The sequence below is a fragment of the Diospyros lotus genome, chromosome 15 (assembly GCF_014633365.1).
Source record: "Diospyros lotus cultivar Yz01 chromosome 15, ASM1463336v1, whole genome shotgun sequence".
Classification (NCBI taxonomy): domain Eukaryota; kingdom Viridiplantae; phylum Streptophyta; class Magnoliopsida; order Ericales; family Ebenaceae; genus Diospyros; species Diospyros lotus.
Window position 1 is genome coordinate 26,453,301 of NC_068352.1, and position 14,268 is coordinate 26,467,568.

Genomic DNA, 14,268 nt, shown 5'->3' on the forward strand with positions numbered 1-14,268 from the left:
AAGGCAGTAATTACAAGACCTTTTATTTTAGCCTACACAAAGACTAAACTAACCCTTATAATAAAACACCTAAGCTAGCCTCTCCCTAACTCAGAATTTCCAGCCGCTTCCATACACTCGAGGGATCTTCTGTTCTCTTAATATTCTAGACAGATTTCTCAATGCAAAACCCAACAAATCTTTACCATTTTGCATGAGTAACTTCTAGAATCCAATTCCATCAATTGCTCTTCTATTGGATTTGCAAAACAAATTGATCATTTACAAATACAAATATGCAAGTCTCAAAGAATGATGTAACTTAAACATAGATACTGCTTTAGTGAACATATTCACAGCATTTTTCTCTCATGCTACCTTTATTAAATCTATTTCCTTCATTTCAAGTACTTCCTTGATAAAGTGATACCTAACATCAATGTATTTAGTTCTCTCATAGTGTGTTTGATGTTTAGCCAAGTGCATAGCCACTTTGGCTATCACACTTTAGCCTTAACATATTTTTCCAGGAGTTCACTTACTAAACCTCTCAACCATAAGCCTTCTTATACTCAGTCTCAGTGGTTGAGAAAGTCATTACCAATTGCAAATTAGTTTTCCAGCTTATGGTTGCTTTCCATAGCTTAAATACATACCCGATAGATGACATCTTTTTATCCAAATATGCTACATAGTCAACATTAATGAATCCTAGTATATTAGGCTCAACTTTTACACTAACTACACCATAAACTAAAGCCATGTTTATTGATTATTTAAGGTACCTAAATATCCACTTTATAGCAGCACAATGCTCCTTACCTGAATTAGCCATAAACTCGCTAGCAACACTCATAGCATGAGTTAAATTTGGCCTAATACACACCATACAATACATGAGATTACCTATAACACTAGAATAGGGTATCTTATTCATTTCTCTCATGCTCTTTTCATCACTAGATAATTGGTTGTGGGTTAGCTTAAAATGTTGTGCAAAGGGAACATTTACCTCCTTTGCATTATACATTTGAAATCTCTTAATCAATTTCTCTAGGTATGACTTTTGGGATAGTTGGATTAACCTCTCTTGTCTATTCCTTATTATTTCAATCCCTAAAATCTTCCTAACTTCCCCTAGCTCTTTCATCTCAAAAGCTGATTTTAATTGTAGCTTTAACCTATGAATTTTCTCATCTGATTAACTAGCAATCAATATGTCATCCACATAAAGAAGGAGATAGATAAAGATTTTAGATGAATTATGCTTAACATAAACACACAATCAAATGCACTTTTCTTGAAGCCTTGTTGATCATGAATATATCAAATTTTCTATACAGTACTGTCTAGGGAACTGCTTAAGTTTATATAAGGACTTATTTAGCAAGCATACTTGCTCTTTCTTACCCCTAACCTCAAATCCCTTAGGTTGATCTATTAGAATATCTTCTTCTAACTCACCATAAAAGAATGCAGTGGTCACATCCATCTGCTCTAGGCTTAAGTCTAAATAGGCAATCATAGTAAACAGGATTCTAATAGAGGTACATCTCACTACTGGTGAGAAAACCTCATTAAAATCCACCCCAATAACTTAGGTGAATCCCCTTGCTACAACCTAACTTTATATCTAAATTTTTGCTCCTTACCTACCTCCTCTTTAATTTTAAAGAGCCACTTACAGCCTAACACCCTTTTACCTAAGGGTCTATCAAACAAAACCCAAGTTTTATTCTTATTTAGAGATTCCATTTCAAATTTCATGGCATCAAACCATAACTTGAAATCCTTTGATCTCATAGCCTCTTCATATGAAAAAGGCTCATCTCCAACTATCTCTTATGCACTTAAGAGTGCATAGGAGACTAAATCAGAATACCCATACCTTATAGGAGGTCTAACCTCCCTCATTTACCTATCTCTTGCCACATTATACCTTTCTAAACTAGGGGAACTATCCGATCCTGAAGGTCCAGCACTACCTGAAGGCTAAAACCTCTCAGAACTTGAGGGATCATCACTGCCACTTTGCTAAAAGCTATCCAAGGTAGGGGAATCAAGATCAACACCATGTTGGTCCATGGATATAGGAAAATCAGCACTGTCAGTGTGTCGATCTACTGCCAAATCTATAGGATTATCCATGGCAGCATCATGGACTTCTTGATCCATTTCAACAACTTTGATTTTTCCTTTCCTATCATTTTGAAAATCTACCTTATCATCCTTTAAGAAATAATCCTCCCTGAAAGTCACATCCTTACTTACCAAAGACCTTGGCAATCTCTCTTCTAGGGCCTATAACTTATATCCCTTAACCCCGGTTGGATAACCTATAAATAGTAAAATAGACACATTTTGACTCTAGGCTCCAATTTCCCTTAACATGTGTATAATGTAGCCAAATACCCTTAGATGCTCTAAGCTTGGCTTATGGCCATTCCATACTTCATAGGGTATTTTAAACCCTATTGCAGTCAAATGTGACCTATTAATAACATAGACAATTGTTGTAACAACTTCTTCCCAAATAATTTACATAACCTAGTTTGGATTGACGTGCATCTCACTTTTTTACTAAAAGAGTCATATTCATTCTCTCATGTAGGCCATTTTGTTGCGTTACCCGAGACTGTTAAATGCCTAAGAATGTCATTTTCTTTACACATTTGGGCAAATTCTTCATTACATAACTCAACTCCATTATCTGTCCTAATGACCTTGATATGCATACCTTTTTTATTCTCTATTAAGATTTTTCATGTTTTTAATGCTTCAAAAGTTTCATCTTTTGATTTTATTACATATACCCAAACTATCTTAAGAAGTAATCTATAATTGACAAAAAAAACCTTACCCACCATGTGTTAAAGATTAACTAGAACCCCACAAATCTAAATGAATATATTCTAAAAGAGCTTTAGAAATGTCGTTTGCTTTCTTAGGGAATTTTATCTTAAAAGATTTACCAAAAATAAATATCTCACATTGGTCCAAATAGGTTACCTTGTTTGGACAATTCTTTAAGGCCTTGCTTACTTATGTGAGCCATCTTATAGTGCCATAATTTTGTTTGATCATAGGTTTTATTTTCACCTATAGTTGCCTCACCAATTAAAGTGGTTGCTTGCAGCACATATTTGTGAAAAGCAATTTTCATGCATATAAGGGTTTCCTTTGATACGCTTAATACTCCACCATGCCCTTTATAAGAATGACCACTCTTATCCAATTCTCCTAAAGATATTAGGTTCATTTTTAAATCTGGAACATACCTAACAAATTTTAAAGTCTTTATCAATCCATCATGAATCCTCAATTTTATGTTCCGTATCCCTTTTATAATACATTCATGGTTGTCCCTTAACATCACATTTCCACCACCTATACCTTTATAGTTTAGACACCATTCTTTATGAGATGTCATGTCAAAAGAACAACCTGAGTTTAAAACCGTGTATCCTTATCTTCTAGGCAATATGCAATCAATGCTTCTACACTATCATAGTCATTCACACAGGGAGGATGAAATTTCAAAATGGAAAATTCTATTCACAGCCGCGTTTTTGCTCTTCAAAGCCATAACTAAAATGAATTTAATAAATACTCTTCACAACCACTTTTATTACTCTTTTATGCAGTCATTTATATTTCAAAATTACCTTTTCCCACTCATTGCATACATCACAATGGCGGTGGCCGTTGGGTTCGGAGGAGGTGGCGGCCTCAGAATACTCTGGAGTTCGGATCGGCCACCGCCACCCCTAGCGCCTTCGAATTGTAGAGTATGGAGGCGTTGGGAGCCTCTGAACCGTGGAATTCGGAGGCAGCCTGTGTTTTCGAATTCCAGGGTTCGAAAGCGCTGGCTGCCTCCGAACCCTAAAGTTCAGAGGCATTGGGAGCCTCCGAACCATGGAATTCGAAGGTGGCCTGTGCTTCCAAACTCCAGAGTTCGAAAGCGTTGGCTACCTCCAAACTCTAGAGTTCAAAGACTCTCAATTTTCACTTTATATATAATATAATTATACATTTAAATATTACACATATATGATACATATTGCACATCATAATATATAATATTATGATACATAATATATATATATATATTATACATTACAATATTATACATAATATATATATTATCTCCGAACTCGGGAGTTCGAAAGCTCTCAATTTCCACTTATTATCATAATATATATAATATTGCACATTGCAATATCAATATATATAGAATATATATATATTATGATGATGATAATAATAATAATTATTAAGATTAAAAGTAATCGAGAGTCTAATATTTATTTAATAAGTTATTCTCGAACTTTTAATTAGATATGTCCTTGAGATAAGATGTAAGTGCATATAAATTATAAATAATTGATAATTTTATAATTAATATTTATATTTGTTGATAAAAATTTATTAAATCTATATTGCATGTCATGTTTATAATTGTTAGAGGAACAAATTTATCACTTTGCACTAACAAGTAATTCAAATGAATAATGACCTTTTTTTAAACTTGTGTATTTATATTTTAATTTTCCTACTTCTTTCTTTTTTGACGGTTTATATTTCTCACTGCATTCACAATAACAATTCAATTTTCTTTTTCAACTTTCTTAGTCCATCCATTCAGTGTTTCTCTAGCATCAAAGAGGAAGAAAATATTTAAATATATTTTTCTCTAATTAAAATAATAATTTTAAAAAAAATATTAAAAATCTATCATATCTCATTAGTAATAAATTGTTGAATAATATCAAATGATTGGTAAATTGCAAAATCAATTTTCTTGAGATATAAAAAAATAAATAAAATAAAACACCAATTAAAAATTCGAAAACCCAACTTCTCGAACCCTAGGATTCAGAAATACATGTGTTTCTTGAATTTTGGAATTTCAAAAATCCACTAATACATACAATATTTACATGTACACTAATTTGGAAAACCAGGATTCTCTGAAGTTTCCAACTTCCCATACCCTTACAAACACACTAATACATACAAGATTTAGATTTACTTGTGTGTGATATTTTTTTTGAATAGTTGTTATCTTTTTCGTCAAACTCTCCCCAATTCGTCGTCAACATTTGAATATAATAATCCATGGCTAACTTCGACTCGCTGATATTCTGAGAGAAAATGGTGAGTAATGATGGGTGTGAAACAAGAGGAATGAATGTCCTTGAGAAGAAAAAAAATTTCAATTTTCGATAGCGAGTATGAAATAATAAATAATTGCGACGGACGACGGGCAAGAGCAAATTACAGAGTTTGGCCGATAAAAGAACGTACGATGTCAAGTGGTTGCTTAATGTGGGTGGTTGAGCATTAAATACAAATGATAAAATTGAATTTTTGCTTGAGGCTATTTTAGGTATATTGAAAAGTAACGGCAGAGAATAAAATCGTGATTGCGAATAGAATTTTTCTTTTAGAATTTTTTTTTTCTTAAATTCTTTCTTTCTCTTAGGCAGAATTTCAAAATTTCCTAATATGACCTTCTTTGTGACTGTGATAACACTTAATTTGTTTCCTACCATTCTTAAGACTTGGACTTAGGGGACTTAAACTCTCTCTTTTCAGTCCTACTTTTAGCAGTTAGGACATCTCCCCCTAAACATTTCCCTTCTAATTTCTATTGCAACTCCTTAGAGTTCAATGCCTCGTAAACATCTTCTGAGGATAATTTTACCCTACCATGCTTTAATATATCAACAAAAATTTCATTTGTCCTTGGTAAAGAATGAAATAATACAAGGGCTTTATCTTTCTCATCATGGTTAATATCTATGTTTTCTAAGTCAAAACATAATTTATTAAACTCATCTATGTGATTTTACAATTTTTGCCCTCCTTGCAATTTAAATATAAAAAATTGTCTTTAAATACAACCTATTTTATAGAATTTTTATCATGTAAAGACTCCAATTTAGACTATAAAGCCTCGGGCCATTTCCATCCTTGAAACTTCCCTAAGAACTTTATCTCCTAAACTTAGAATTAGAGTATTATAGGCTTTTTTGTTGATTTCTTTCCTACACTCACTAGATCATTTTTCTGCTCTTCAATAGCATTCTCGAGCAATTTCTTTTCTACCTCTAAGGCTTCTTCTAATCTCAAGTTTCCCAACAACGCCCTTATCTTAATTTTTCATAGACCGAAATCATTTGAATCATCAAATTTTTCTATGTCATATCTAGCAGAAAAAGGTGCAAAAGCCATGACAAGAATTATGACTAGTGATTTCTAGAGTCCTTAGCAATTCTTAAAAAAGTTATTGACTTCGATACCAATGTTAAGATTAAGAGCTCTTTAAATAACTCAATCAATACTTCTTGCTGCCAATTCTCTCAACTCCTCGCCCAAAATCAAACCAACAATAGAAATATACAAACATTAATACAAGAACAAAATTTAACAAAGAAAAAAAAATGAAAAGATACAACCAAACCAACACAAGAGGTGCGCGATGTATCTTGGTTCAAGTTGGAGAAACAGCCCTACATCCAACAAGAAGTCCGAGAGCAATTCCACTAGAAATCTGGTGAAAACAGTTACAAGATCCCTATCTTCTATCACACAAGTACACTACACATAGAGATTACAAAGAACTTTTTTTCTCTCAAAGTCTTTCCTCTCTTTTTACAGCAATGTCACTCGCATTCATAGACGAGAAATGATAGTTTGTTATGTCCAATTGCTAAGCCTTCTATTTATAGAGGTTAGAATGTGGTAATTACAAGGCCTTTTATTTTAACCTACACAGAGATTAAACTAACCCTCTAACCCTTATAATAAAACACCTAAGCTAGTTTTTCCCTAACTTAGAATTTTCAGCCGCTTCCATACACTCGAGGGATCTTCTGTTCTCCTGACCTTCCAGATAGATTTCTCAATGCAAAACCCAACATCTCCTTTATCCACTAATTCTGAGCTATAAGGGAAAAAATTGAGATTTTATTTTAATCTTTCCAACAATATGTTACAATGGGTACCCCTATAATTCTTACAAGTGTGCACAAAGTACCCCTATAGTTGTATAAAATATGCATGGAGAGCCTCTCTAATTTGAGTATTTCAACAAAAGAGACCTCCACACAACTCATTGATTGTTTTCACAATTTTTCCATATTTCTCCTACTATTTTCCACTCAGTGTCCATACAAACACAACAAAAACATAATTAGATTAAATTTCTTACCTTTCTATCATTCATTTTCAACAAAAATCACTTGACTCAACCACAACTCCTGCTGTAAAGATTGCTTCAAGCCCTAAGCAAAAACTCCTTCTCGAATCAACTCATGGCACCTTCCAACACACTCCTTGGCGGTCAAATTTCCTGCACAAAAAGACGCTGTTTATAACAATTGTAAGAAGTTTACAAATAGTTTGAAGTTTTACTCCTGGACATTTGTAACACAGAGGGGTACTTTGGTCACTTAGCATAAGGATAAAATGGACATTTGCAACGCAAAACAATATTTTGGGCAACTGAAAAAATGTTATGCTAACAACAGTAGGAAACATTAAAGTTTCTGGACAGCTACTTAACGGCAAAGGGGTATTTGAAATGTAGAAGTAAAACTCAAGAATAGTCTGTACTATTTCTCAAATCTCATGGGTACTTTTTATAATTTTACTATACCTCAAGATACCACGTCGAGTTTTTCCTAAAATAAAACCCATTCGCAAAATTTGGAACCCAAGAATGCCCATTCAAATTACTCCACAAGTTAGCAAGATTCACTATTGGTACAAAGTCAAGCCCACAGGAACCATAGTTATTAGATCCAAGAAAAGCTTTTAGGAAATCAAGAAGCTGTTTCTGCATTATCTATAGCAACCCATTCACAGATAAGCCAACTGATAATAACAACTACAAATTCATTTACACTCTTATATGCACTACTTGACCCGAATAAATATAAGCGCACCATAAATTTCATGCAAGTGCTAATATTAGAATAATTGGGAAACATAAAATACCTACTATGATTTCACAAATAAATATAAGTGCACCATCACTATGGTAACCAAGTATGAAACCACAAGCAATGTCCACGTATTGACTCAACCACCAATTATCTTCTAATAGGAAATGTAGATCTCAAAGCTTTTCAGCAACCTAAGCATGTGCCCAGGAAATCTTCTATGCATGGTTGCCTTAGAATTCCTGGAGATACCTATGTGACCAGGACACAACCAAAACTCATGCCCAATGTTGAGGAGAGTTCATTAGTAAAACAAATTGCATAAAACACAAAGGTTTGGGTAAGCCCTGCCAAAGGCAAGCCAAGGCAAATGCCAAACATTTCTAAATTAAGATAAAATCAAGAAATTTGGGATTTGTGACTTATAGTAACAGCAATTCAAGAAGTGTGCATGTGCCAATAAACCAACTTGATGAGGAAATGTTACTCTTGTTTCTGTTCTACTAGGAATGGATTCTAATTTAAAAGGCTTATCTGCAGAATAGTTCGAACCTATTCAGATTGAGCCAAAGAACCAAATCCTACAAAAGATAAATTAATGTTCCGTAGAAAATGGACCGCACCCTAGGGGAAGACAATATTAATCCAGCATTAACATCAATGAGCAGCTAATGTGTTGCCCGTCACCTATTTTAGTGTTCTTGCTTTGCCTTTCACTCCTATCCTCCACGCATCCATGATTCAAACCCATAATTCATGAGTGCTATGTAAATTATGAAATCACATTTTCCAGTCTAATTACTCTTTCCCCGGTCTTCCACACGCCAAAAATTCACCCATTCTTCACAAGTGCAATGTTTTTTAAGCAATTTGTATTGCATTTAGTTCACAAAAGCACATAACTGTTTCCCATTTATTAATAAATTAATAGTTAATTTACAGGGGAAAAAATAATAAATTAATAGTTAGTGCAACTCATGCCAATTAAGCAAGCTTCAACAAAGCAAAAAGGTAACGATCATGATGTTCATCAACACATGAGAACGCCTGGCCAGTACAAATCAAGGAACAATGCAACTTAAGGCATCCTAAAAACCATATTTCAGACTAAGCACAATCTTGATGTTACAATCCATAAACATCATAGATAAACTAAAGCAACACTCCACCATCCATGTACTGAACCTGAAGCAAAAATCAAAGAGGCAACAAAATGTTGTGGCAGGACTGTAGATGACGCACTGGAGACTAAAATCAAAGCCTCATACTAATTTAATATCCTATTGGAGTACATATTGCCAGCGGGCTATATATATATATTGTGACCAGAATACTTTGGCAAAACTAAAGTGATAGAATTTCAATCATGCTAAACAGAATGAAACAATTCCTTCCACATACAATTGGAAGAAACTTTAAGGTTAAAATCCAATCAAGTCTCTAAGCAAGAACTGTTGCCCACAGCTACAAATATAATCACAGTAATTGAAATATCAAATGCCTAAAGTCAGAAGATAACTGCCCCTTCTTGAGAGCAATGGCTTGAAACATTTCTATCACAAACACAACCATCTAATGGTGATACCTCCAGGCCTCCAACATTATCTCATGACCTTGAAGAATTCACTGCATCCAAAAACAACTTTGTCTGCTCCGAGAGCAAGTCCAACCGTTTCAGGAATAAAGCAGCTGCATCAGCTTGCAATCTCTTCCACTTTTCTTCCAACTCCTTGGCCTTCACATCCCCAATAATGCTCATGTTTTCCTTTATAAAATTCCTTCCAGCCTCTGACAATGATAAATGACATTTTTCCATCTCCAATGATGCTCCCAACATTGGATACATAGACCAAAAGTCCCTTTGATCAAGTTCTATGTCCTTTTCTTCGCCCTTCAATCCCTCTTGCACGGGAACATCGAGAGCAAAGTCCTTGGCAATAAGCGCCCCATCATTATTTTTGACACTCGTTTTTGCTCTTTTACTGCTACTCTTAGCGCCATCATCAACCGCATTACTGCCTCCATCACCCCAAATCTTCTTCGAGAGCTCAAAGGCCTTATGTTCGTGAAGCTTGGAGAAAACAGGATCCTCCCCTTTCTGGCCCCTACCAGAATTAACCTGGTACTTCTTCTTTAGCCTCCTAATCTTATCCATCAACTGACTCTTCGAAACATCAACATGTAGCGATTTTTTGATGGATTCATGAAAAGCAGCCATATCCGAATGTATGTCACCTCCGGTCTTGGAGTATTCAATAATCCCCCTCAATATCGCTATCTCATCGTCCTCGCTCCACAACCGATTAATAGCACCAGTTTTCTTCTCCTCCACGGCTCTATCCTCCTCGTCGCCATTTGAAACCTTGCTTTTCTTCTGCGAGTCCTTCCCGTTCTGCCCGCTCTCCACCGTGCGTTTGGCCGAGCCTTTCTTGGGTTTAGTCAGCTCGTCCGTTTGATTGGAAACGATATGCTTCGATCCCGACGGGGGAGGTTTGTTGAACGGCTTCTTAGCGGGGGAATCTTCCATCGGCTTAGAGACAATCGGCTTGACAGTGAAATCTGAAGCGCTTGGCGAGGGCTGAGTCTGCTCCGAATCGGACTCTTCCGAATCGGAATCTTCAGAGGGTGGCGATTTTGCACCGGCCTTTTGACCAGAAGACTTCTTGAACACTTGCTCCTCTTCTTCCTCTTCCTCATCTTCAGATTCCTCTTCTTCTACGTCAGATTGTGCGTTCGTTCTGTTTTCATCCTCACGGTGTTCTTCTTCACTGACCTCTTCTTCAGATTCCTCTTCTCCTTCGGATGACGAAGCAGAGGGAGGCTGTTCAATTGGCGGAGGCCGCTTCGGAGCCATGGATCGACCGAGTGAGAAAGGAGATTAAAACTCTACAGAGATTTAGGGTTTTGAACTGAAATGACGAAGAGCGGAGACTCACTTGATTAGGTAGGGTTCTGGAATATTTATATTCAGAAGTCACGAGCTATGCACATGATAAATTCTTATATATCAAACATAAAATTAGTTGAAATACCTATTTTGTTTTGTTGTATCAAATGTAACAATAAAATAAAATAATTATTAATAATTCACTGTAAAATTATTTTTTCCATATAAATATCACATAAGTTCAAATCATATTAATTATATTAGATAATAATTAAATAATAATAATAAATCTATCTTGTTTTTAAATAAAATATATTTATAATATTTAAATAAATTTATTGATTAATAAGTAATTCTTCCTTTTTTGAATTATTTAATTAATTAATAAAATTATATAAATATTAAAAATAAAATATAATAAATATAACTTATCTAAAAATAAAGTGTACTTATTAATATTTAAAATTAATATTACCCTTTACGACAAAGTAATTAAATGCTGAAGATAAGCTCCAAAAATTAATATTTGAATCCTATAGCTTTGGAATTATTCTCAACGGACCTTTGTCAAGTCATTTTTTATAGTTTATTAATTATCAGACATCACTTAAATTTGACTAATAATTAGACCTCATTTAAACGTGAGATAATTCAAATATTTTAAATTTATGATTTACAAATCTAGAACCTTGAATGGATAAGGATATTAGTCTAAATCCCTCTAGATTACAATATTGAGTGGATGTACCTTTTCTCGTGCTTTACTTTATTTATTTATTTATTTATTATCTTTCAAGTTTTTTTTATCTAAATTTAATTATTTTTTTACAAATGTTAGGCTTTTTAGTTTATACTTTCAATTTTTAACCTAAACTATTAATATAGTTGTTAATATTAAAATTTGTGACTTATTGAATAGATTGATTATAATAATGATTAAGTGTCTCAATATGTGTTTCTCGAGATCGCTCCAACGGTCAACAAGAAATAGCGACAATTTAAGTTCTCAAATTCGAATTCACTCTCTATACAACTACTATGAATCAAACTCAAAATTACTTCTCTTATCAAAAATTGTGAGGTTGAACGACGGGATGAGAACATCCCAAGTATCTCAATATATATGTTATCAATCAAAATACTTATTTTGGTAATAAAAATAGAAAGTTAGTTTGGGTTAGGTTAGGAATAAGCTCTTTAATGTCTAGGGTAAAGATTTGACTAAGTTGGAGTAATTTGAAAGAAATAAAAAAAGAAATTTAGGATTCAAATTATGCATATTCTATTTTATTAAAAGGTTGAAGTTGCCCTCGAAATATAGTTTGGATGGTAAAAGATAGATTATAATATATTAGTGTCATTTCAATGAATTACAAATTCGAACGTTAACTTCTTCTAGACATATTTTGTGTTTTGTTTTTTTTAAATAAAAAATATGAATATAAAAAAATTATGTAAGAGTAATAATTTTAAAAATAAATTAAAAGTCAATGGGCGGTGAATCCGTGATAGTGACCCTTGCTTTAAGGTCATGTTTATCACGTAACATCCATCATTATTGCAATACTCTTACATCATCACCCACAATGCAATTATTTGCCTGGAATATTGATTGGCTACCTAAACAATTATGCTATAGGTTCATAAATAAATATCCATAAATAATTAGTTACGTAGTGTAATCATACAAATTTCATTAGTTGTAAACCAACTATCAAACTTATTTGAATTTGTCTAACGTGCCTTTTGACCATATAATAATTCTTCATTATTAATCTATAATTTTTTTTTACTTTAATAATAAAATTAAAATTTAAACTCACAACTTTTGACTTACAAGACAAATTGTCTGGACCCCTCCTTCCACTAAAGTGGATTTACTTTTTATACTTTGTTTTTTTCATCTTTCAAGTTGCTTTCACCTAAACTTTATTCTTCTTTTAGAAAATTTAGGGTTTTTAGTTTATATATACTTGCACTTTTAACCTAAAATTGAAGATATAATATGTAGGACGCAATTAAATTAATTAATTTAGACAAACGAGAAAAAAATCAATAGTTGATGGCATTGTTGTTAAAATCCCAATTTTACGCATACGATTTTACGATTTTACGATTCGAAGACCCCCAAACGATTCAAATCCCATGTAAAATTCAATTTGGGATAAAATCCTATAAAATCTCGATTTTACATGTACGATTTTACGCTTCAGAGATCCCCAAACGATTTTACGATTCAAAGACCTCTATTGATTTAAGTTGTAATTTAGAGGATGCTTCCAACGTCTCAATGTCACATAGCATCTGACATTGGAACTTATGCAATGAATTGTTATATTTTGCCTCTAAATTAGAACTTGATTTAACATTGATTACATAAATTCCAATGTCACATAACATCTAACATTAATTGCATAAGTTCCAATTTACTTGATTTAAATTATAATTTTTACTTGATTTAACATTGATTGCATAAGTAAATCAAGACAAACAAGTAATTAATTAATGGACCACCCAACCCCAAATTGGGATATTACTTGATTTAATCAATGTTAAATCAAGAAAAAATTATAATCTAAATCTAATGGAAGACATTGGAAGCATCCTCTAAAGAATTTTAAGCTATATTTTACCTCTAAATTATCTATATTTTGCCTCTAAATTGCCTATACCAACCTGCTAGTTTTTTAGCTATATTTGGGAAGTATTATTTTTTGAATTATAATAAGGAATAATCAAGTTATTAAATAATATTAATTCATTTTCTACAAAATTATATTATTATAAACATATATTTACAAAAATTTAAGGGTATTTTTAATTATCTCTAAAATCTTACGATTTTACGATCCAATTTTATGGACCCTTTGTCGATCTCACTTAAAATCCCGATTTTAACAACCTTGGTTGATGGGCAATAATTTTCGTTTCTTGGAATATTTTTAAATTGAAAAAATTCATGTGAATTTATTATAATTAAGTAATTGTGCTTATAAATAATTACTCTATCTCAACAAAGGAATCAGTGAAGTTAAAAATATTCTAGTATTACATGAAAATAACTTTTAATTCAGTTATCCCTCGAAAGAGTTTTTTTTTTTTTCAAAACTTTAAACTATTTTAAACACATTCGATGATGCGTAAATTCAATCGCTAATATATTTATAGAAGAGGAAGGTACTTGATGGCAACAATCATAGGCCTTAAATAATTGGAATTAGAGAATTAGAAAAGAGAACATGTGAGATTATCAAGAATTTGATCGAGAAAGTCACTCTAATGCCTAAGTTAAACAAAGAGGAATAGAAGGGAGATGAAAGGGTTAAAGATAGCTTAAGATTAAAAGTGAGATGAATAATTACCCCGAAACAGATATTCTCTTTTATTTATGATAATGTAAAGTTAATTTTTAACTTAGTATTAGACCTTCTTGTTGAATATTATCTAAAAACA

The 14,268-nt window shown here is 32.8% G+C and overlaps 1 protein-coding gene across 1 annotated transcript; it reads right to left on the reverse strand.

Annotated features, from left to right (window-relative positions):
* Positions 1-6,931: 6,931 nt before the first annotated feature.
* LOC127791846 (STOREKEEPER protein-like) lies at positions 6,932-10,871 on the reverse strand. The gene is made up of 2 exons (XM_052321984.1): positions 9,514-10,871; positions 6,932-7,336 (listed from the first exon to the last, which is right to left on the reverse strand). Exon 1 carries the CDS (start codon positions 10,780-10,782, stop codon positions 9,535-9,537), a length of 1,248 nt encoding a protein of 415 aa, XP_052177944.1. The 5' UTR covers positions 10,783-10,871; the 3' UTR covers positions 6,932-7,336; positions 9,514-9,534.
* Between the last annotated feature and the right edge of the window lie 3,397 nt (positions 10,872-14,268).

Excerpts from the sequence above, each read along its gene's own strand:
- LOC127791846 (XM_052321984.1), bottom strand. The coding sequence starts at position 10,782 with ATGGCTCCGAAGCGGCCTCCGCCAATTGAACAGCCTCCCTCTGCTTCG.